This window comes from Olea europaea, chromosome 7, assembly GCF_002742605.1.
Source record: "Olea europaea var. sylvestris chromosome 7, O_europaea_v1, whole genome shotgun sequence".
In the NCBI taxonomy this organism is placed as follows: Eukaryota; Viridiplantae; Streptophyta; class Magnoliopsida; order Lamiales; family Oleaceae; genus Olea; species Olea europaea.
The window spans coordinates 16,398,484-16,424,271 of record NC_036243.1 but is presented as its reverse complement, the minus strand read 5'-3'; the positions used below and the strand labels follow the sequence as shown (position 1 = coordinate 16,424,271).

Sequence of the window (25,788 nt, the reverse complement as noted above, 5' to 3'; positions counted from 1 at the left end):
TGGATCAATAATGACGCGAAATTAAAAATTTTTAATGGATATTAAATGAAAAATCAAAAGATTTTTTAATCCAATGAATTACTATATATTATTTATTCTCTTTATCGACAATTGATCATTTAACATCACTAACTAAAATAGGGATTGAATTTTCTATAGTTTTAAAAATTAATGAGGGTGATTTATGGGGCTCGTCACCCACTATGTTAACCATTTTAATATTATTTGTATCTAATAGATTTGACACAAATAATAGATGATTGCATGGTGTTCGCAACCTGAAATTTTGTGAAATTATTGCTCAAGTTACGAACATAATTTTTAAATTATATAATCAAGACTATGTCTTGTTAATGCTAGTGGGCATAAACCTCAATATTTTAATAAGTGTTAGTTGAGATGTCAATAAACGGCTTAACACTATTGTTTATTAAATACCTTCAATTAATATAATTGAGAATAAAGTATTTTCCATTTTTATTTAGGAAATTTTATTACGCATCATACCAAAATCACAGTTCTCCCTATTATAATCAGTTTATGATCAAATCCTAATTTTTCCATCTAATTATTTTTGATGGTGTAGTATATGTAAAAATTGAACACCACAATACATTGAGATGAAAAATAAAGAATGATGAGAATAAGTACGTAGTTTGAACTATTATTTCAAATGGACAATATTTTATAACATTGAAAAAATGATTGTCAATTTGATTGGACAATTCTCTCTGCATTAGGGGAGGAATTAAGAAGTTGAAATTAATGTATAAATGCATCATCATCTAAATCCTCGCTAAATATCATTCGAACTAGAAGTTCGAAAGATAATTTATTTAGATAATTTATTATTCAAAGAGATCAACAATATTTCATGCACCAATTTTTAATGCTCCAATACGAATTGATGTCTTAAGGGATAATTTGTTAGCATTATATTTGATATATCTATGACACGCCTGAAGCGTGATAGTGTTTAATTCTAATACAAAAATCTTCAAGTAAAAATGGAGCAATTAGCAAAGACGGTTTCATTAAAGAGGCATATACTCCTAATGAGTATTTAGACAAACAAATTATAAAATCCCAAAAGAAGTTCAGGTACCTGATATGATGTAAATTGAGATATCTAAATAAGTTATGTTACTATGGGAAAAGAAATAAAATCAAGCGAAAAAAAAAGTTATTGACAACAATTTTGTCTATGATATACAGTATCATATGTGAATCGAGAAATATCGAAATAAATGCATCAAAATATATTGATCGAAATAATGTTTGGCCAAATAAAATGAGACACAATCATAAATTGAGTTTTCTAGCTAAGCACGAAATTTTTCGACCTGTAGTCCGAAAATCTAAAGATATATATTTATATGAAAATGAAATGAGAAAAATGAAGTCGTATTGTGTAATGCACAACTCTCAACATAGTAAATTTCGCAAAAATTGTCATGAATGAAATCACGGGTCTATATCATGTTATCTTGACGACACATGAAATTTGAAATACGTGATAGTCAACTAATCTGACATGATTATTATTGTTATCTTTGAAAGATTTAATATGCCTGAAACATAACTCAAATGATATATGCCCGAAAACCATGTTATTAGATCATTATATTGATTAAAACAATCTGGACGTATGTGGTATAATCGTCTTAGCGAATATTTGTTGAATAAATGCTATGAAAATGACTATGCCACCTATATGTTTTCATAAAAAAAATATATATATATATATATATATATATTGGATTTGCAATTATTGTTGATGATTTAAATATAATTGAAACTCTTGAAGAGCTCAACAAAGCGGCTAGTTATTTGAAAAATGAATTTGAGATAAAAGATTTGAAAAAAATCAAAATTTGTCTTGAGTTGCAAATTGAACATTTCCCAGAAAGATTATTTTTTCATCAATCTATGTATACAAAAAAAAAGTTTTAAAACGCTTTTACATGGATAATGCACATCCATCGGCATCAACATAGTTGTTCGATCATTCGATGTGAAAAATGATCCATTTCATCCACTTGAAGATGGAGAAAAGTTTCTTGGTCCTGAAATAATATACCTTAGTGAAATTGGAGCATTAACTTATCTTGTAAATTGCATTCGACTTGACAGAACTTTTTTTGTAAGTTTCTTTGCAAGATATAGCTCTACACCAACTCAAAAATATTGAAATGGTGTTAAACATATTTTTCATTACCTAAAGGGTACTATTGATTTGAGATTATTTTATTCTCAAAAGTCAGGATCCGCTTTAGTGAGATATATAGATGCATGTTATCTCTCTGACCCCACATAAAGCTAAATCACAAACAGGTTATGCATTTACACGTGGAGGAATAGCTATATCGTGGAGATTTGTGAAGCAATCATTGACAGCTACATCCTCAAGTCATTCTGAAATTATTACAATCCATGAAGCAGGTCGAGAATGTGTGTGGTTGAGAAACATGACCCATCATATCCAAGTATCATGCGAATTAATTTCAACAAATGATAATTCAACAATTTTGTATGAAAACAATACAACTTATATTGCACAACTCAGAGGAGACTATATCTAAGGTGACATGACGAAACATATTTCTCCAAAATTCTATCATACATGAGTTTTAGAAGAATGACGACATTGATGTCCAACAAATTCTCTCAAGTGACAATGTGGTTGATTTATTCACAAAAACATTGCCAACATCTACATTAGAGAAATTAGTTCATGTTATCGGAATACGTCGACTCAAAAATCTTCAGTAATCAATATCAGGGGGAGTAGCTATACTCTTTTTCCTTCGCTTAGGTTTTGTCCCACTGGGTTTTCCTAACAAGATTTTAATGAGGCAGCATTTATTTTTTGTACTCCAAGTTAACTGTACTCTTTTTCCTTCATTTGATTTTTTTCCATTGAATTTTCATTAAACAAGGTTTTAACGAGGCAGATATTTTATAATGTGTCATTCAAAGGGGAGTGTTGTAAAAGGTAAATTTATTAGGGTTTAGATGTGAATGACAATTATACCCCTGCAGCCCTAAAAATTATTACTGTTGTATCCATGATTCTATCTTATAAATATAGGACTTTAGTTCTTAATAAGACATACAAGTCTAGTGACTTCTCTTTGTTTTCTTCTCTTTTCTTCACTTTTATAATACTTGACATGTTTTTATATTTTGAGAATATAGTATAATTACATCAATCAATTTTGATGTATACATCCTTCTCGATATATACAATTAAACTGTCATTTAATCATTGATCTCCAATTTGATTGTGCAGTTGAGTTTTGAAAAGATTCATTACAATTAAACTAAAGCTTTCCTTTTAAAAATATATCTCCATAATTGCTTACATTGAATTGAATACTACGTAAATGAAAATTTAAAGCGTGATAAAAAATGAGTATGGAAAATATAGAATTTTAATTTTAAAGAAAATCAAATATATGCTAAAATAGAGCATTAAATACATCGATTATAGCTTAGATATCTCCATTCTCGGACGAAAACAAAAACAAAAACCTAATAAAGTAGTGAACAAACAAACATTTAGATTTGATATACATTACTCTCGAGAAAACAAGGAGAATTCTGGAACTCGACACTTGACAGTTTTTCTTTCAGATAAGAACTGGTCTTTTTTTTAAGGTGACTTTCTATTATTACGATATTCATTTTGGAAATTGACTCTGGTATACACAATTATTATTGTTTTTTGAGCAGTGTTTTGAAAATCGAATCGGACCGACCTATTTGATCGGAAAAATCGGGAACGGGTAGAAATCTGGTCCGATTATAGAGAAAAAATCGAATGAAAAGAAACCAGCAAAGAATTCGGTGAACCGTTCGATTCAACCGGAACCCGTGAACCAGAAGCGGGTTTTGCGTGTTCGAAGATTGATATTTGTCCCAAAAAAAAAAAGAAAAAAGAAAAAATGGTGAAGTAGATTATAAAGCTTCTGTCTCCTGGGTCAGTAGTCACCGATGTCCCACCATCTCAATCGTGAAACTCTCATACTTCATTTTATTCCAAATATTTAAAATCCAAACTAAATTTTACAAAATATGAAAGTATATAAATACACAATGAAAGTAGAAAAGGAAAAGGCACAATATGTATGTATACACACACAAAAGAATTTGTATGCATGACAGCGTGAGAAATAAGAGCAGACGTCCGTAGCAGATGTCGATAATGGAAAGAAGAAAGCGGCACTTTACCAAAAAATGAAGAGAAATGAGGTAGTCCTAGAATATAGGTTTGGGCTTTAGTTAGATGGGCTTTTTATGCATTTGAAAGTAATTTTAGGCCCATTTATTTATAACTCAATTGTATCTCAAGTTTTATTGATTAACTAATAGATTTTAGAATTAAAATATTAATAAAGCTTTTTGATTATATTTATAAATTTATATATAAATTAATTATTTTAATTTCCAGGTCGATCCCTGTTCAACCTCGATTCGACCGTTCAACCCTCGACCCTTTAGCTTCTCCGAGTTAATGGCTAGGTCGGTTTTCAAAAAATTGTTTTTGGAACAATAGATTATACTGGAGAAATGTGGAATACTTGCAATGAGTATTTTCTCTATTTTTGGCTTTTAATTTGACATAATTTGAAAACAAAAGGGATCTCAAAATGGGGAAAACAAAGGTGACTTTGAGTTTCTTCAATAAAGAAAAAGGTTGTGAAATTGAAGCAATAGGCATACATTACACGATCCATATAAACACAGAAGAGAATTGGAAGAGAAATGTGGAATACTTGCAACGAGTATTTTCTCTATTTTTGGCTTTTAATTTGACATAATTTGAAAACAAAAGGGATCTCAAAATGGGGAAAACAAAGATGACTTTGAGTTTCTTCAATAAAGAAAAAGGTTGTGAAATTGAAGCAATAGGCATAAATTACACGATCCATATAAACACAGAAGAGAATTGGAAGAGAACATGAAATACCTCGAAAAAATTCAATAAAAGAGGAGAATATGAAATACCTGATAATTTGGAGAAGGAGAAGGTGTCGGAGAAAGAGCAACAAACTCATCGGAGGCCTGTTGTGGTAAGAGGGAGAGACAAGTGTTGTAGTGGTGAGAGAAGCAAGTGCCGCATGGTTTCTCGTAGTGGTAAGAAAGAGAAAAGCATTGTAAAAGTAAAAGTCCTAAATTTTTTAGGTGGCCTTGCGTTGTGCATGTAACACCCCAAAATTTCATAAATCTTGAAGTATTATCAAATATTTACTTTTCTTTGTATTAAACATGGAACGATAAAAATAATTTTATTTAAAAAAAATAGCTAGAATAATCATAAATATAAATTAAATCGTTGAAATTTATCTTTAAAAAAAAATAAACACACCTAACTAATTAAATAACACTTTTTATTTTTTTTAATTTTTATATCAAGTTAAACTAACTAACAAATTGAAAGATAGAAAACATAATACATTTTATTTTTTTCAAATCTTCTTGACAGTCCGCATCACCATTTCACCACATTTTCAATCAATCCGAACTAACCAGAAAAATTATTAAAAGAGCGAGTATTTAAAAATATACAGTAAGATACATGCAATTTTCATGAACAATTATATAACAATAAAATAAACACTCCATACCATTATTTTCTTATGGAGCATATCCGTGATCAAGCAATATACCCATTTCACGTCATCTTAAATTTTCATAGAATTTCATATCTCTTTCTAAAGAACCCGAAGGTCCACTAACAATTCATGTATATCTTATTGAATATAAAAGTATACGAAAACAAACCACTAGCACAAAAATATCTTACCTCAATATTGAAAGCTTGTAAAAAGAAAATAAAATCTTGTACGTGAAAATTCTCATATTATTTTTTATGCTTTTCCTCTCATTCTCTCTCTTCCTCTATCATGGCTCTCACTTTATTTTTTGTGATGAAATAATGAGCCTTTTGCAAAATTTATAGTGAAAAAATTCTCAAATTAAGTTTGAATGCTACTAGAATTGAAAAACTGTATAATACAATAAATTTGAATAAGAATTGGTTTCAAATAATAGAATTTGAATTGTATTCAAGTAATGTTTTTATAGCAAATAAAAATCACATGGGGATAGAAATGAAAAGAGGAAAAGAATTTTATCTAATTAATATTGCAAGCCCTCACAAACTCTATTAACCTAATATTCTTTTAATATGTTTAACTTGATGTAGTCTAATCGAAAATATCTTTTTCTCGTGTTGAAAACTTCTAATTAATTACGAGCTACAAAAAGGGTCCAACATCGATACACTTATTTTTCCTCTATAAAAATCTAATTATTTGACCAAAAAAATTAAAATAAAAATATATCACTTTTGTCCTTTAACTTTCAAAATATAAATATAGCATATAGAATAGATAAATTTTATTCTATAAAAATTTCAAGGCATTATAGTGCCTCCATCCCTGGTTGTAACCTTGTGGTGCATAGGTCAATTTAAATTGAGTCCTAACATTTGTGGTCATCAAAGGTGGTGATTTTGCCATAGTGGGTTTGAAATGTTTTATCAGTGAGTGTGATGTATATTTATTGGTAATGTGAAGTATAGATGTTTATGGTTACATTGGTGATATGTACAGGAAATGTGGAGAAATGGCATTTGGATCATGAATGGAGAGGTGATTAAATGTCTGAAATCCTCCATCTATGAAAATCTTGATCATGTGGAGTGTAAGAGTGACATTTTTATCACTTTTGTGAGGTGGAGACCAATTATCCACTTAGGTTGAGAGAAGTGAGGTAGTGATAGATTTAGGATATATTATAATTTACCAGTTAGACATGAGTATAATTACTAGTCTAGTGAGCATGGGAAGTGTTGCGAAGAGATATACGTTATCGAGGCGTGAGCAACTTGGAATGGGATAGATAAGCGTGATGAGATATTTTCGTGGGATCATTTATATATTTTGTTGTATGTGTGTTGGCAATTTGATTGTTTAACTTGGTGTTAGTCTGTTGTTTTGTGTGAACGTGTTTGAAAAGATCTATGTCATCCCGTATTATATCTTCATCGCATGTCTATATGCTCTTGATTGATTAATGTGATTACCTGTTTTTACTTGGGTATTTTTTGACCTTAGCCCTGGTGAGTATACAGAGCATGTATGTTACGTGTTTCGGATTCGAGACACGAGGTAAAATCTATGATACCAATTTTATTTGGTTACCTTGATTAGAGTAGTATAAATTTTGTGTTTTGTTTACTTGCAAGTTGATTGTGTATCAATGTGGAGATTTTTTGGGTTTTGATACCCAATAAATTTGGCGATAATTTAAAACAGATGTTGAATAATTTATCGACATTGTGGACTTGGCTCGACCTGAAAATAGTTAACACTTTGGATGGCCCAAGTTATTTTAGCTCACTTGTTAGTGTGTGACCTTTACTTTGTTGGACCATTTGATTATTTGCCTTAGCCCATTTGGGGGAGCTTTTTGGCCCAACATTGTGATGACCTAAAGTCCATTATACCTGGCATCCCTGTAGCTATTTGTTTCTCATTGAGTTTGAAGAATATGAATGAGAGAGAATGAGGAAGCCGGGTTCTTGAGAATTCTTTCTCCATTTGTTTCTTCCTTTATGGCTTACAATACTACCACTTTCTTCTCCATGGTGACTGTAAAAGGTGAGGCAACCAAATGTTGAAGTGTTGAGGGTTAGGCTTGTTTTAGTGGTGTTCATTTGATTGGTTTTTTCGATCTTGGATCCAGATCTCTTGAAACTTCCATGCTACAAAAGCCAGTTGAGTTGGATGAGTTTTAGCCCTACTTTGGTCCTTTTATTAATTTTTTTTAAACTCATTTTTAATTTCACATTAGTCCAATAAAATAATTTTGCACACAAATATAACATTGTTATTTATTTTTTAACCGCACAATCTCCAAATAATTACTATTAAAAAAAAACTCATTTTTGACAAAAATGGGGCACTGACATAGCCTTAATTGAGTTGCAGACTTGCAAGGGACGAAGACGGACTCGTTTGTAAAGCGTTGCATTAAACCATTTCATGTTAGAAGTTTTATTCAATTTGTCCCCGTTTGGTTCATCTACAAAAGTTAATTGAAATAAAAGTTAAAATCAACATTCATTATTAAATTTAACCACAATTTCATGATCCCAAAAAATTTCAACCATACATTATATCAACTTTTAAAATTTTTTTTACTAAAAATAAGATTTTTGTTTGATCCAAACAGAGGCTTAATTTTTAAGGACGTACGTAAGTTTAATTATAATGATATGAGTAAAACTTAAACAAGTCGGATTAGAAGTGAAAGACCTGATTAAAAGTTAAAACTGACCATTTGTAAGTAAAATAACCATTTCGAAATAAAATTCCAATAAAAAAAAAAAAAGAAAAAAGAACGGCCGATTTTGACGCGTTTAGACTTTAGATGGGACTTTGTCTTGTGGTCGGACTTGGGCTTCTACCCAAATCCAAACCCTTTCTTTCATTTCCCAAATCATACGGGCTGAAAATTTGTGACTCACGGCCACGGGCCTGTTCTGTTGAAATGTGATTGCCAGGGCAGAAAATAAGAACGGGACTCAAGTGCACCTATCAATAATGTTTGGGGACCTTTGGTGCAACTTTTCCTTTACATGAGCAGGTTAATTACACGAATGGTTATAAACTTTGCCATATATTACTTCTTGATAACCGAACTTAAAACTGTATCTTAATAGTCACTAAATTTCGTCAAGTAACATTTAGCCCATGTTTGGCCCCCATTACATGAAAAAATTAATGAGTGGAATAATATTTTTTTTGAAAAATGAGTGGTTGAAAAAGAAGGAAAAATTTTCGATTTATATATAATATTATTTTATGAAAAATTGTGTGGTTGAAAATAGAAGAGATAAAAATAAAATGTAATGGAAAAAAATTAATGGGGACCAAACGGGGGCTTAGAAAAGTTCAGTGATTATTGAAATATATTTTTAAGTTGAATTATTAAGCCCCTGTTTGATCTCCATTACTTGAAAACGAAAATGGGGGGAATAATATTTTTTAGAAAAATGAGTGGTTGAAAAAGAAGGAAAAATTTTCGATTTACGTATAATATTATTTTATGGAAGATTGTGTGATTAAAAATAGAAAAGAAAAAATAAAATGTAATGTTAATTTAATTTAATGGGATCAAGAGCTAAGTACTAACACATGATAAAGTGTACTAACCTGGTTAACCCAATAGAGCCAACCAACCAAAAACATCCTTTTCCCGCTTCAAATTCATTCAAAAACCATTTCAAATACAAATACCCCTTGCTCAACAATGAACCTAAACAAAATTATTCTGTGAAATTTCATCTTTATATCTACAAATTCGCCCAAGAATCTGAAATGCCCACTGCAATTGAAGAATCAGACCATGGTCATCACCGAAATTTGACCCAGAAAGTTGCTAGGGTTTTAGATGACATACGAAGCTCAAATGCCACACACATACGAAAACTGAAAGACCTCTCCGTTCTCCGGGACTCGTCGCCTGTCCAATTCTTTGAGGCATTTTCCAATGCCCTCATTCCTCTATTCAATTTCCAGCGCCGGACTGCCTCTGCCGAGCGAATTGTTAAATTCGTCTCGCTCTTTGCTTTCACGCCTGATGCGAAGAATAGTAGCAGTTCTGATGGGTTCTTGGAGAATTTTCTGAGGTTTTTGCTTTTAGCGGCTGAGGCGGCTAATAAGACTGCTAGGTATAGGGCTTGCCAGATCATTTCCGAGGTACGGGATAGGTTTTGCTTCGCGGGTTGTAGATCTCATGTTCAATCTTGTACACCCTGCTTTCCAGCATGGAAACTTCTTCAACATTCTGTACTTCTCAATTTTATATGCATTATGGGGATGAAGCCAAATAAAAGAAGAAATATTTTATGATATTTTGTCTTAAATTTTCGAAGTGATCCGAATTGAGACGAAAGGTCGAGATTATTAGTCGAGGACATTATTTTGAATTGGATTTTCATAGCTAATATTGCACATAATTTTCTTTGGAGTTGATCTTTACTTGGAATTAATCAATTAGCTTTTAGTTAAGTGCTTGGATGTGCGTACCTTGGAAGAGTTGGCCCTGTGACTTGCTTTCAATTAAATTCGGTTTTCTCTTCTGGGCTAGTATATTTATGTGATTAAACTTTTACCTTTCTAGATCATTATGCGGTTGCCAGACGATGCAGAAGTGAGCAGTGAACTCTGGGATGAGGTGATTGAATGCATGAAGTCGCGGGTGGGTGATAAGTTTCCCGTAGTTCGATCATTTGCAATCAGAGCTCTTTTACGCTTTGCGAACGAGTCAGAGAACAGAGACATTATTGACTTGTTCCTTCAGGCTCTACCCTTGGAGCAGAATGCAGTGAGTGTTTTACCCCCTCCCTATTTGTGGTTGCACTTTTTCCTACTCTTTTCTGCTTAGTCTAACTATATATCTGCACTAATGTTCTGCTGTGCACCTTCAGAATGTTATTTATTTGTTTAAAATGGTTTTCTGGACTATTTAACAATAGATTGTCAACATTAAGCTGAAAAGCTGTGGCTGATTCAGCCAAATTATTACTACAAATTAACAGAAATACTTCAAAAGAGTCTGGGAAGCAGCAGTATAATTTTTCTTCTCTTTAATATGAAATATCACACCCAAATCTGCAAAATGTTGAGAATAACATTGACACGATTTAGGAATGATTAATGTAATTTTTTTCAACTTTTATGCTGAAAATTGCATTACTGAGCAAATTTAAAATTCATTTATAATATATGTCAAATGCATTGGTAGTCAATTGATTTTGAGTTGCAGAAGATCAATTCATCTTCTCTCTTATAATGAATAACCTATATCGAAACTGTTTATTGAGTTTTCCACAAATGCGCAGGATGTTCGTAAGACAATTGTGTTATCTTTACCTCCTTCAAATGAAACCTTATCAACAATAATTGATAGCACCCTAGATGTGAGTGAATCAGTACGGAAGGCAGCTTTTTGTGTTATAGCCAGTAAATTTCCACTTCAGACTCTCAGGTAATTTCAAGTGCTAGTCGTAGTTGTGGTACTTTTATTTCTGCTTCTCATGTAGAAATTGTTTCAAAAGTGTCCCAGGCTTATGCTTGAGACATGCCTCATGTGTGGCTTTCACTAAGCATCTTGAAGTTCATGAGTGCCACTTTTCGAGACTTACATCTCGGTTTACTGAGGCACATGCCTGAAGGTTTATTGACCTGTGTTTTCCTGATTGCCCTTGTTTTTACTGGTTTTGAATAGCGCAGAACGTTTTTTAAGGGTTGTTATGCTATTTTAAACGCTAGCGAAATAAAAACTAGAAAAACATATTGTAGAAGACATGAGAGCAAGTATACCTGTCATATCTTACTTGCCTCCCTCCACCCCTGCAATCTTTAGCTCCATACCCTAAATAATATAGAAAGAGTGAATAATAGCCAACAAAAAATACCAGAAGAACATTCAAAAGTAAGTTTTGAAAAAAGTAGAGGTATGACTATCTCTGATATAAACTGTCCATTAAATTCCACAATCATTGATTGAAAAAACCAATAGAGGATTGCCCCTTGATACTAGTCTCATGTGAGGTTTTTATAAGAGGCCTCAAATCTTATGCCTTAGGTACCATATGTGAGGCTTACGCCTCGACTTTGTGAGGTTTACGTCTCATCCTACTGAAGTGTTTGTTTGTTTGACGTGCATTACCGGATATTTTGTTATTGGCCTTTATGGAGGAATGAGAGAAAAAACTTTTTATTCTTTTTTTCAATTATTATTCCAATACAACTTGCCCCAATATATACACCATACGCGATAGTAGGAAAAGGAAAAAATATTCTAACTAAACAAGAAAATTAAACTTTCCTAACCTAGAGACCATAAATATAAATACAATAATCCCATGATTGATTTGGGATTCTTACAATTCCTACACTCCCCCTCAAGTTGGATCGTAGATATTGATCATATCTAACTTGCAGATGAAATCATCGAAAGTTTGTCTGTGTAGTCCTTTAGTGAACACATCCGTCGTGTGTTCTTTGGTAGGGACATAGATCATGCAAATGATGTCGTTTTCAACATTTTCTTTGATGAAGTGTCTGTCTACTTCAACATGTTTGGTTTTGTCACGTTGGATTGGGTTGAGTGAGATATTGATAGCTGCCTTGTTATCACAGTAGAGCTTAATTGGGAATTTCATTGTGACTTGTAGTTTTTCCAAGAGTTTTTTTAACCAAAGGCATTCATACATTCCTTGAGCAGCCGCTCTAAACTCTGCTTCCGCACTACTTCTGGTGACTACATTCTGTTTCTTACTTCTCCAAATTACTAAGTTGTCCCATACAAAAGTACAGTAACTAGTGGTTGATATTCTATCTTCTATTGCTCCTGCCCAATCAGCATCAGTGAATATTTCTCTCTCTTTTTTCTTTTTTCTTGAACAACAATCATTTTCCCAGAGAACTTTTGAGATATTTCAGAATCTTGTGTACTGCTTCTAGGTGGGTTTCCCTTGGAGAATGCATGTGCTGGCTTCCCACACTAACTGCGAATGTAATGTCGGGTCTAGTGTGAGATAGGTAGATTAGCGTTCCCACTAGTCGTTGGTATCTATCCTTATCAACCAATTCTCCCATGTTGTTGGTCCTTTTTTCAGAATCCATAGGAGTGTCACTTGTTTTACACCCAAGCATACCTGTCTCAGTCAAGAGGTCCAGGACATATTTTCGTTGTGAGACACTAATACCCTTCCTTGATCTAGCTACTTCCATCCCCAAGAAGTATCTCATCTGTCCTAGATCTTTTACTTCAAATTCTGTGGCTAGACTCCCTTTTAGTCTTTCTACCTCAACTGTATTATCTTCGGTAAGGATTATGTCATCAACATATACGATTAGAATGGTCTTTGTTCCATCTTCGAATATCTTGAAAAATATAGTGTGATCTGATTGTCCTTGTTGGCATCCCTGATTTTTCAGCACTTTTGCAAATCTGTCAAACCATATTCTGGGTGACTGTGTCAGACCATACAGAGATTTTTTCAGTTTGCATACTTTGTTTTCTTCACCTTTCTTAGAGAATCCTGATGGTAGCATCATGTAGACTTCTTCATCCAACTGCCCATTTAAAAATGCATTCTTAATGTCAAATTGTTGGAGTGACCAATCCAAGTTTGCTGCTAGTGATAGAAGGACCCGAATTGTATTCAGTTTTGCAATCGGTGCAAAAGTTTCCGTGTAGTCTATTCCATAAGTTTGAGTATATCCTTTTGCAACTAGGCGAGCTTTGTACCTTTATATTGTCCCGTTTGCTTTATATTTTACATTAAACACCCACTTGCACCCGACAGGTCTCTTTCCTTTCGGTAGTTCTATCACATCCCATGTTTAATTTATTTTCAAGGCTTTCATTTCTTCCATTACTGCATTCCTCCACTTGGGGATTTCCAATGCTTCTTGAACATTTTTTGGAATTTCTGTGCTGTCAAGGTTAGCAACAAAAGACTGAAAAACTGGAGATAAAGCTTTATAAGAGATAAACTTTGAGATAGGATGGAGGGTGCATGACCGCGTTTGTTTTCTGAGAGCAATAAGTAGATCAGTGTCGGATGATTTTGAAGGAGGCTCATGAAGTTCTGGAGCTATCACCGGTTCTGACTCTCTTGGTGCTTCAAGTGTGGGGTCATAGTTCGATTTTGGCCTTCTTGAGTAAACTATTGTTTCTTTACCATGTTGTTCTTTCTGTTCTCCCCCTGAGTTTAAGCTTCCTTCTATTAATGGCATGTCGGGATAGAGTGGTGTTGGTTGTTTAGTGATGAATTTAGAGGGATTAATGGAAATTTTCAAGAACCAATCTTCACTAATGTTCTCCCCCTGAAGAGAGGTAATGGAAGTATGGATGATTTTCGAAGAAAGTGACATCAAGACTCACGAATAATCTTTTCGTGATTGGATCATAGCATTTATACCCCTTTTGTGTAGGTGAATACCCAATAAATACACACTTAACTGCACGAGGTTTGAGTTTGTTTCGATGATGAGAGTGTATGTATACAAAAGCCGTACATTCAAACACTCTTAGGGGTAAGTTAGAGTTAAGGCGAGAGTTAGGGAAGAAGGTTTGGAATTTTTGGAGAGGAGTTTCGAAATTGAGGGTGCAACTAGGCAATCTGTTAATGAGGTAGGCAGATGTTAGAATGACATCACCCCAAAAAGTATTGTTTACACCGGTGGTGAACATTAGTGCTCGAGCTACCTCAAGTAGGTGTCTATTTTTACGTTTAGCAACTCCATTTTGTTGTGGGGTATCGACACAAGAACTTTGATGGATTATCCCAGTATCTTGAAGGTAGGTTTTTAAGGTATTATTGAAGTATTCTGTGCCATTATCTGTGCGCAGAATTTGAATTTTTGTCTGGAATTGAGTTTGAATCATTGTATGAAAATTTATGAAAACGAAACGAACTTTGATCTTTTCTTTTAACAGATAGACCCAATAAATTCGAGTGTGATCGTCAATAAACGTGACAAACCATCTTGTGTGAGTGCGATTGGGGATTCGTGAGGGTCCTCATAAATCACTGTGAATCATGCTAAATGGTCGAGATGGTTTATACACGGATTTTGGGAATGAAGAACGATGATGTTTTGCGAGTTCACAACTTTCACAAATAAAATTAGAAGATATTTTATTCAAAAAAAGTGATGGGAATACATGTCTTAAATATTGAAAGCTGGAGTGTCCCATTCTATAATGCTATAAAAGAAGTTCACTATCCTTAAGGAAAAAAAAATAGAATTACAACTAGCAAATTGACCTTGTTCACTCACATTAGCCTCGTCAATGTAGTAGAGTCTCTCACACTCTTTAGCATTGCCAATCGTCTTCCCCGATGATAGGTCCTGAAACACACAGTGAGAAGAAAAGAAATTAGCTGAACAATTTGAATATTTTGTTAATTGGCTAATGGATAATAAATTGCATGATAAATTTGGGACATGTAGTACGTGCTCGAGAGTGATTGAGTTAGAGATATGAATACTCCCTTTCTCAGCCACTGGAGATAATGAACCATCTACAATATTAACTTTAAGGTTGCCCGCACACGGTGAATAAGCAGAAAATAAGTGATAGGAGTCCGTCATGTGATTAGATGCACCGAAATCAATAATCCATGGTACCTTTGAAAGTGTGGTGGTGTTTAGGGCTCTCAAAAAATTACCTCCGTGGGCCAAAGAGCTTGACGAACTAGGTGACTGAAAGCTAGAAAATATTTTGTAGAGTTGTTCAAGTTGCTCATGACTAAAAGTACCACTCGGAGTGGAATTCTGTATTTCAATGGAGTCAACTGTAGCTTGATAGCCGTGATTTCTATTATTCTGTCTTGATTTCTAGTCAGATGGTTTTCCGTGTAAATCCAGCATGTGTCTTCTTTATGTCCATGTTTCCGACAGTGATCACACCATGGGCGACCCTTTATTTGTTTTTGGCCCGATCCAATTTTAGGTGATCTTCTCCACATTTGCACTCCCAAATTTGGCCCAATAGATTTTGGCCCATCATGAGAATGTTTTTTAAATTTGGCACTAGCTCCATGTGGCCATATCCACTTAATCCACTTAATCCAATAGGCCCACTAGAGTTAGGACCCGGCAGCCCAATTGAATCTAAAATAAGGGTCGATCCTTCTACAAAATTTCCAAACCCATTCCTGGCAGCAGATGACCCATTCTTTAGCATGGTTTGCCAGCGATTTTCCTCACGTCAAACTTCGGCGTAGACGTCGCGTGTGGAGGGCAGTGGTCGGCGATTGAGAATTCGCCCCCTCACGTCGTCCAGTTCGCGGTTCAGTCTGGCCAAGAATTCATATACTTGTTCACTTTTTACCCTTTTCTTGTATCGAACTCCATCACTGGGGCAGTCCCACTGTTCATCAACGCTGTGATTTAATTCTTGCCAAAGGGTGGTCATTTCAATGTAGTACTCAATAACGGTCCTTTCTCCTTGTTTAGCCTGCCACAATTTCGTTTTAATTTCAAAGATTTATGATGAGTCTTCTGCATCTGAGTACAAATCCCGTGCGGCGTCCCATATGTCTTTTGCTGTAGCCATCAAGAGAAAATTTTTGCCAATTGGCGGTTTCATTGAATTAACAAGCCACGCCATCACCATGGAATTTTCAGATTTCCACCTTTGTTGGAGGTTTGCATTCGTAGGTTGTTTCACTTCTTCGGTAAGATAGCCAATTTTTCCTTTCTCGTCGACTACCAATTTGATGGATTGAGCCCATTCCCTGTAGTTTGTACTGTTGAGTTTCTCCAGGTAAGTTGGAAGGAGGAACTATCTATTCCAATTGAATTCATGGTGGTGACGGGGTCGACGTTGCTGGTTTCGGATTCGGAGAAAACTGATTCCTTACTGTGGGCTGTGTTTTCAGCCATTGATTTCTGGGTTTTAGTGTTTCCCGTGCTCTGATACCATATTAAGATTTGGGATCCATCTTAATAAGGTCAACCTTATTAAGAGGAGTGGCACAAGATCTATTTAAGTTGATCAATATTACGGTATTTAACCGATGTGGGATTTATTCCCTTAACATTTGTTAAGATTTGGGGTCCATCTTAATAAGGTCAATCTTATTAAGAGGAGTGACCCAAAATCTATTTAAGTTGGTCAATAATTCGGTATTTAACCGATATGAGATTTATTCCCTTAACATACCCTCGCAAGATGGTGACTCTTTTTAAGTAGACAAATTTTGAAATTCGTGTGCTAATTTTTGAGGCTTAATCGGATCGAATAGCTCGTTGGAGTTTACTGGGCTCTGATATCATATGGACGAATGAGAGAAAAAACTTTTTATTCTTTTTCTCAATTATTATTCCAATAGAACTTGCCCCAATATATACACCATACACGATAGTAGGAAAAGGAAAAAATATTCTAACTAAAGAAGAAAATAAAACTTTCCTAACCTAGAGACAATCATACCATAAATATAAATACAATAATCGTATGATTGATTTGGGATTCCTACAATTCCTACAGCCTTAATCCTTTATAACCTAGAATGGTCTATAGGTTTTTTTATTTCTTTTTCCTGCCTACATGGAAAGGAATGGAGGAAGAATAGAACATTGTAAGTGGAGAATGATAACAAAGAATGAGAACAAATTGATAGTGCCTGGGAGGATGGCTTTGATGATTCATTTAAAGATTATATTCGTAGTGATTTAGTGATGTTAAAAGAGATTGTTGAGCTGTTTCTACATCTAGTAGTAGACTACTATTTCCAAAACTCATAATTTGCTGCTTTATTAATCTATTTTATGTTTATTTGCAAGTTAAACAATTTTTTGATTAATTTGTTGTATTATTCTTCGAATCATTTTATTGGTTTGTCTTGAGATTTACAACTCAAAACACCTCGAGGATCACAACCTGTGTTACAAGGGTAAAACAACTTGTTATCTGACTAAGCCTCTTTAACATTGCCTATAACTATCATATCTATCATCATACAAAGTTGGGGAGTCATATTAATTAAAATAGATAACAATGAAAAGTGCACTGGATTTGGACACAAGTCACCAAGACAGTATGGAGGAATGAAGATGATGAAGAATATATAGTATTTGACCTCAAGGTTACAAAGAAAAAAAGTTAACTCACAATGATTTACTCTCTCAAACCTGAATTGAATTTCTTATCACGTTCACTTACATTTGAAAAAATGTACTTAACATCCCATAATTTTCACTCATTTTAAACTGTTTCGTTTCATTAACTTCATCGGGAGCCTAAACAGATATCATACTTCACTGTACGGTCTTGTTTAGACAGAAAGTATCATTATTATCTAATGACACAAGGTGTGCATGCTGCCTTAGTCATTCACCATATGCTTTGGAAGGTTGCCAAAGAGAATAAGATAATAATGCCCTTATATGGACATCAGAGGCCGAGGGACATTTTAGGAAAAATTTCCCATTGATCAATCAATGAGAAAATTATTAATTTGATATTTTTAGATAATAGTAGATAGAAACAATGGTTGAAGAAGATATATTAAAACCAAGGAATATAGACCTGTCTATCATGCACACAACAATAATAGACTAACTAAAGGTAAATTCTTGCTTTGCTCATTCAAAGTTGTAATTAGACTTCCTCAGAAAAGAGATTTTATTTACCTGCACTAGGAAGTAGGGTTTCCAGAGTAAGAATTATTGAAAAAAAAAGTTGCTTCATTAAAACCAAAATTACATCTTCCCATTAACATTAAATATATTAACTTTTAAAAAATCACATATCCTATATGACGATGATTCATATGAAATAGAAAGAGGATCTCACTGAATTCTTGGTTATATACTATGATGCTTGGATTCGGGTATGGATACGTATCTAAGTGCCAGATCTTTTGTTTTCTAAAATGTAGGATACTGGGACATGATTAAAAAGAATTCAAATTTTGACTTTTTTGTCAACTTATTAACCTATCAATACTGTTAAAATGTTTTTTTTTTTTTTAATCAACACGGTTAATACTTATAAACATTAGTATCATCGTATTCAAGTAAAAAGATCTGAACCATAGCATCTTATGAACACTTTTCTATGTTAAGGGAACAATAACACATTCAAATGGTATAGAGGAAAACCAAGTTGCTTATGACTCTGGGTAATAGGTGCCTGAAAAGCAGCTAAAATTTACTCCTTCAATTACCAAATGTTAGTAAACCTCTAAATTATCCATGTCAGATGATAACACCTGAACTTTTGGACCTTAGTACTTAATTATACCAGGAAGCAAGTCAAGGTTTTTTTTTTCGTATGAAGCAACTTGCAACCACATACAAAGATAGGTCCAAAGAAAACTCATAAAAGCTTCTGCAACTCACTTTGGCACCCGAGGCACTGCATTCAGAATTCAAATGAATGTTCAACAGAGAACAATATACTTAGCTTCGATGTAACTGGATGGAATATTCTCATAATCAGGAGCTGTCAATTCATGGTTAATCTGGCAGAAATATGATAGTACACTTTCTGTCCGCTTCATACTTAATTTGGAACTTCTGTCTTTAAGCTGATCATGTGGATACTTCTGTTTTTGTTGGAAATGGTGTGACAATCCTGTTTTCTCAAAGGCAGAATTCGCTCCCCACTGGCGGTGACAATCCTGTTTCTACTGTAATAGATTTTCTACTCTGTAAAATATCTTTTGAGCATTTTCTTTCATTCAGAGAGGCATATGGTTGACAAAAATTAAGCTGCTGAATGCTGATGCTAGAAGTAGATGTTATTATCTTGCCTCTGGAAATGGATGAAGTGTAAACTCAGCTTAAGTTTTATTCAGTTCTACCATTTCAGTCTGGCCTTTGGATTCGAAGGTTAAAATTCCTTGCTGATTTTACATTACTTGTGTCACAGCATAAAGATCAGAACAACCATTCTTCAGAGGGGGCTTGCAGATCGCTCAAAAGCTGTGGCAAAGGAGTGTTTGAAATTGATGAAAGATGAATGGCTTTTGCAGTGCTGCAATAGAGACCCTATAGAATTACTTAAGTTTCTTGATGTTGAAACTTATGAATCAGTCGGGGAGTCTGTAATGGCCACACTACTGAAAGAAGGATGGGTAAGTTTGAAAGATGGACAAACCATCAGGCAGTTCTTGGCATCAACTAGTGACGCAACTGAAGGTTAGTGTTATTTATAACTGAATTAATCTGCCCTTTACCTTTCTCGATAGCCTCAACTAATATGGTTTGTCCGCTAAAAAATGCCAGCAAGATATTGGTCAAAGCAGTTTGCTGCAGAACTTGTATTCTTTCAGTTAAAAACTATTTTATGTGAGTTTTATGTCTGCATACTACATATTTGTTATTTTGAGGTTGGTATTCTTGAACATATGATTGCCAAGTTTTTTGAACCTTGTCTCTTTTCTGTACTGTACTGCTGTAGGCTTTTGTTAATAAAGAAAAACTTACTGTTTTCATTCTGGATTTTTATGATACATATACTGCACTGATTATGCAACATTTGAGTCAATGAGAACTGCAAGAGTTCTTGGGTATAGTTTCTATAACTGCAGTCATTTAGTATTCAGTCACATTTAAGAGAACAAATGTGATCTCTTGTTTAGAATTCAATTGTGTCCATATTAATCTCAAGTCACGTATCGATAATAATAATGTGATGTGTAATCAATTTGTTATCTCAGTATGGAAGCTCTTTGTATCAAAGCCTGTATTCCATTGTGATTTGCTTTTTCTTTATTAGCTATTAGATTAGTTCACAAAATTCATCAGTTATTTTAGGTAAATATACTTTAGTGGGTCAAAGTTATCACCCTTTTGATTATGTGGTTTCCTAAAATTTCACAAGTTGATGCCTCCTGGTATCCCCAAACTTGAATAAGAAGCTTATGCATTCAATATCTCATTAATTTTTGCAATTGGATAGCAGGGGACTGCAATCATGGCATCCAACTCATGGAAGCTGAAGTTGCTCTTTATTGGAGAATGGTCTGTAAGCATCTACAGATGGAAGCTTCTGTAAGTATTTGTTGTCTGCGAACCAATTATCCACTTTTTGGCATGATTATTTAAATTTTGAGTTTGCCATTTTTTTGCCCATATTTGTGCCATTTTTTCCAAAACTCATTTTCAACCACACATTTTTCCATAAAATAATATTATACTTAAATCCAAAACTTTTTTTTATCTTTTAACCATACATTCTCCAAAAAATCATTATTCCAAAGTACATTTTCTCTCAAAATTACATTAAAATGGAGTCCGAAACAATGGCTTAATGTGTCATCCTTTGTTAGAATGTGGTAAGCCAAGAATGTACATGATTTTTCCATTTTTGTTTTAATTTTTTCTAGATAAAAATAGATTTTCTACTCTGTAAAATATCTTTTGAGCATTTTCTTTCATTCAGAGAGGCATATGGTTGACAAAAATTAAGCTGCTGAATGCTGATGCTAGAAGTAGATGTTATTATCTTGCCTCTGGAAATGGATGAAGTGTAAACTCAGCTTAAGTTTTATTCAGTTCTACCATTTCAGTCTGGCCTTTGGATTCGAAGGTTAAAATTCCTTGCTGATTTTACATTACTTGTGTCACAGCATAAAGATCAGAACAACCATTCTTCAGAGGGGGCTTGCAGATCGCTCAAAAGCTGTGGCAAAGGAGTGTTTGAAATTGATGAAAGATGAATGGCTTTTGCAGTGCTGCAATAGAGACCCTATAGAATTACTTAAGTTTCTTGATGTTGAAACTTATGAATCAGTCGGGGAGTCTGTAATGGCCACACTACTGAAAGAAGGATGGGTAAGCTTGAAAGATGGACAAACCATCAGGCAGTTCTTGGCATCAACTAGTGACGCAACTGAAGGTTAGTGTTATTTATAACTGAATTAATCTGCCCTTTACCTTTCTCGATAGCCTCAACTAATATGGTTTGTCCGCTAAAAAATGCCAGCAAGATATTGGTCAAAGCAGTTTGCTGCAGAACTTGTATTCTTTCAGTTAAAAACTATTTTATGTGAGTTTTATGTCTGCATACTACATATTTGTTATTTTGAGGTTGGTATTCTTGAACATATGATTGCCAAGTTTTTTGAACCTTGTCTCTTTTCTGTACTGTACTGCTGTAGGCTTTTGTTAATAAAGAAAAACTTAATGTTTTCATTCTGGATTTTTATGATACATATACTGCACTGATTATGCAACATTTGAGTCAATGAGAACTGCAAGAGTTCTTGGGTATAGTTTCTATAACTGCAGTCATTTAGTATTCAGTCACATTTAAGAGAACAAATGTGATCTCTTGTTTAGAATTCAATTGTGTCCATATTAATCTCAAGTCACGTATCGATAATAATAATGTGATGCGTAATCAATTTGTTATCTCAGTATGGAAGCTCTTTGTATCAAAGCCTGTATTCCATTGTGATTTGCTTTTTCTTTATTAGCTATTAGATTAGTTCACAAAATTCATGAGTTATTTTAGGTAAATATACTTTAGTGGGTCAAAGTTATCACCCTTTTTGATTATGTGGTTTCCTAAAATTTCACAAGTTGATGCCTCCTGGTATCCCCAAACTTGAATAAGAAGCTTATGCATTCAATATCTCATTAATTTTTGCAATTGGATAGCAGGGGACTGCAATCGTGGCATCCAACTCATGGAAGCTGAAGTTGCTCTTTATTGGAGAATGGTCTGTAAGCATCTACAGATGGAAGCTTCTGTAAGTTTTTGTTGTCTGCGAACCAATTATCCACTTTTCGGCATGATTATTTAAATTTTGAGTTTGCCATTTTTTTGCCCATATTTGTGCCATTTTTTCCAAAACTCATTTTCAACCACACATTTTTCCATAAAATAATATTATACTTAAATCCAAAACTTTTTTTTATCTTTTAACCATACATTCTCCAAAAAAATCACTATTCCAAAGTACATTTTCTCTCAAAATTACATTAAAATGGAGTCCGAAACAATGGCTTAATGTGTCATCCTTTGTTAGAATGTGGTAAGCCAAGAATGTACATGATTTTTCCATTTTTGTTTTAATTTTTTCTAGATAAAAAGGTGGAAGATCCCTTATAGAATGTTAGAATGCCTTTGAAAATTACTTGTAAATTTAACTTCTAATCTAGCTCCGTATTTTCTCATGCCATTTCTTCCCTCTTAAGCACGTACACATTTCGGTGTGTGAGTCAGTCTGTAATGATCTAGTTGTTCAAATTTTATTTCTGAACTTCAAAATGGAAGGAACTTTTGAGTTTTGCATGTATCTCTTTGCCTTTGAAATGATTGTTGATAATTATCTCATTGCATTCTCTGTGAAATGAAGCCCCCGTTTGGCCCCCATTTTCTGAAAATGAAAATGGGTGGAATAGTGATTTTTTGAAAAATGTGTGGTTGAAAAAGAAGGAAAAGTTTTCGACTTACTTGTAATATTATTTTATGAAAGATTGTATGGTTGAAAATAGGAGAGAGAAAAATAGAATGTAATGTAACGAAATTTAATGGGAGCCAAACGGGGGCTAAAAGTATACCTTCTCTTAATTTGTGTTATTCCACTGTTACTATTAGCCTGTTAAGTGTGAATGCCTGGACCAATATTGTCATTCTCAAGTGGCTTCATATGATCACATTTTTATGTCTTTTGCATTGTTCTTAGCTGTTTATGTCACTTCGTTGCAATTCCATAAGGAGAAAATATACTGTACATTTTGTCCTTGTTTAGCCTCGATTTCTTAAAACTCATTTCAACTGTATATTTTATGGGACTCACAACTTTTCTCAACTTTTAAATGCAGAAGTGCATATCCAAGGCTTTTATGCCAGTTATGCGTTCCCTGTGGCCTGGTATCAATGGAAATGCCACAGGATCTACAATTATGGTGTCTAACATGCGTAAGCGTGCTGTTCAAGCATCCCGCTTTATGTTGCAAATGATGAAAGTTCCGTTATATGCGAAGGAGACTGCACCCGATGAAAGTGATGGTGAAAGCCTGGATAATCAAGCTGATCCTTCACTTGATTTTGAGAGTGGAGAGGAAGGGCTAGCGATACGCATTGCAGTAGAGGTACATATATTTATTTTGTTGGTTTTGCTAGGTTTTCTGAAAATGTAATTGCTACCATCATTCTGATTCAAATAAGCATAGAGGTGCATGATTTCGATTTACTGCTCATGCATATGCATACACAGATATTATCATTATCTTTATGGTCTCCTACTTAATAAAGACATGTTTAGAGTGGCCCTTGCTTCAATAATGTGTTTAAACGTGTTCCTTGTTTTAGGTGATTTTTTCTTCCAATACCTAGGCATGTGAATATTTGCATTTTCTTGCAATTGGTAATTGCTCGGTGGTAATCTAGTATTTCATTCATGGAGTAGGAATTGTAAGCCCACCCTCGAATAGTAGCAAAGAAGGCATTGAAAAACTTTGTTTTTTCCTTTTTGTTTGTACATAAGCTTTTTTTGCTGCACTTTTATGCCTCTCTCTTAGCATATTCATCAATTAATTAGGATTATTGGGTGCCTTAATTCAATTTTCACCAAAATAAGGGCAGTGAATTGCTTTGTGTGCTGTTCAGCTGTAATGATAAGCTAATTTCTCTTTTGGACACTCCAGGTGGCAAGCTTCCATGCAAAGAAGACAGCAGCAGGGAAATCATATCTTTCTGCAGTTTGCAGAATACTTGTGTTACTTCAGTTCCAGCCATCTGAACAGGAGGCAATAAAGCTTGTGCGGCAGCTCTTAAATCGTGTGTCTGAATCTGTAGCTGCTGAAAAAGATCTACTAAAGGAACTGAGGCAAATGGCTGAACGCCTAAAGTTAATAGATGGACACCCAGACCAGAAATTGTCGTCTGATCAGGCTAATCAGATCCTGGGTAATGAAAATTTGTTTATATATGTTTTCTTCATGTACGTTGTTCAGTAAAATTGCTAATAGCTGAAGAAGTTCCATAATCATTCAGTAGAAGAAACCCCTTTCTTGTTTAGGCCTTTCGAGGAAGGTTGACAAAAGAAAACCTTTTGCTAGATGAGAAGAAAAAAGCGATCGAGGAGCTTCCTCATCGTTTAGAATTACTTACTCTTGAATGCTTTGTTGTAACATTAAAAAAATATATTTAGTCTAAGCATGTAAGAGAAGGCATTCAAATCCTCTCTTCCAGTGTCTTTTCGTTGATGTTTGAGGCATCTCTATCTTTTCTAAAATTTTATTCGTTTTATTCTCCACGATGTGAAAAATAGAATAGGCTTGTGGTTGGAACAAATAAAAATCTATCTGCTAGTAGAATTAATATATTGGTTACAATTGGTTCTCTGGCTTTTCATGTTAAATGTCGAGTTAATATGCATTTTACACTCGTTGCTCTTTAAGCTCTTTCCTTGGACAATTTTGTTCAGCATTCTGAGACAAAACTATTTGGAGTTATCTTCATCTCTTTCGTTACTTGTGTTCATGAAATAGGGAGGTTGGAACTAGAGGTCAATCTCGAAGAGGACGACACAATGGAAGTGCCAGCGACTCCGGCAGTTCAATCAACGAGGCCAGGTCGTGCTAGAAGACGAGTAAGGGTTGAAGAAGAATCGTCATCTGCTGATGAACTCACACCCACTTCTGTGGTTCCCACGAATCCTGCTGTGATGAGTACTCGATCACAGAGGGCAAGTAAGACAGCAGCATTGACCAAAATGACTGCCAAACAAACCGTTAAAATTGATGAGAATGATGAAAATGATGATGATGATTCAGGTTCAGAGGTGACATCTGAAGATGATTCAGGTTCAGAGGTGACATCTGAAGATGATTCAGATGCTTTTGATTAGTCTGGAGTTGCATCCTTCAAGGATTTGCTGTATGTAGTGCTGTGTATGCTGCTTGTATGATCATAAGATGTGCATTAATATCAACTCCTCCATCTCATCAGAATAGGAGCAATTATCTTTTGACATTTTTGGGAAGTTATTTATCAAACTTTTAAGCTAGATTGACATGTCGAGAATGTTCTTATTCACATGGGATCATGTTAAGACTGGTTGTCCCCTAATTGTCAAATATATAGGCTAGGCAACTATAGTCATTTCTTTCAGTATACCTATATTGACGGTTTCGAATTATCTAGTCAACTTGATTTGGGTCAAGTTCACCTTAAGGCGACTTGGAATGATTGGTTTGGTGGTTAGGTTGGACTTGAACCCAA

The 25,788-nt window shown here is 34.2% G+C and overlaps 1 protein-coding gene across 1 annotated transcript; it reads left to right on the top strand.

The window, feature by feature from the left end:
- Positions 1–9,267: 9,267 nt before the first annotated feature.
- On the top strand, positions 9,268–25,618 carry LOC111397973. Its single transcript, XM_023024936.1, has 10 exons — positions 9,268–9,773; positions 10,198–10,401; positions 10,919–11,064; positions 19,480–19,748; positions 20,512–20,603; positions 21,210–21,450; positions 22,218–22,306; positions 23,385–23,654; positions 24,210–24,471; positions 25,056–25,618. The coding sequence occupies exons 1-10, from the start codon at positions 9,393–9,395 to the stop codon at positions 25,412–25,414; spliced, it is 2,313 nt and encodes a 770-aa protein (XP_022880704.1). The 5' UTR covers positions 9,268–9,392; the 3' UTR covers positions 25,415–25,618.
- The last annotated feature ends 170 nt before the right edge of the window (positions 25,619–25,788 follow it).

What these genes read in the sequence shown, in the direction of transcription:
- LOC111397973 (XM_023024936.1), top strand. Translation starts at nt 9,393, where the DNA reads ATGCCCACTGCAATTGAAGAATCAGACCATGGTCATCACCGAAATTTG. An exon ending in CTTGCCAGATCATTTCCGAG is followed by an intron (nt 9,774 to 10,197) that starts GTACGGGATAGG and finishes TTACCTTTCTAG; the next exon opens with ATCATTATGCGGTTGCCAGA. An exon ending in AACTAGTGACGCAACTGAAG is followed by an intron (nt 21,451 to 22,217) that starts GTTAGTGTTATT and finishes ATTGGATAGCAG; the next exon opens with GGGACTGCAATCGTGGCATC.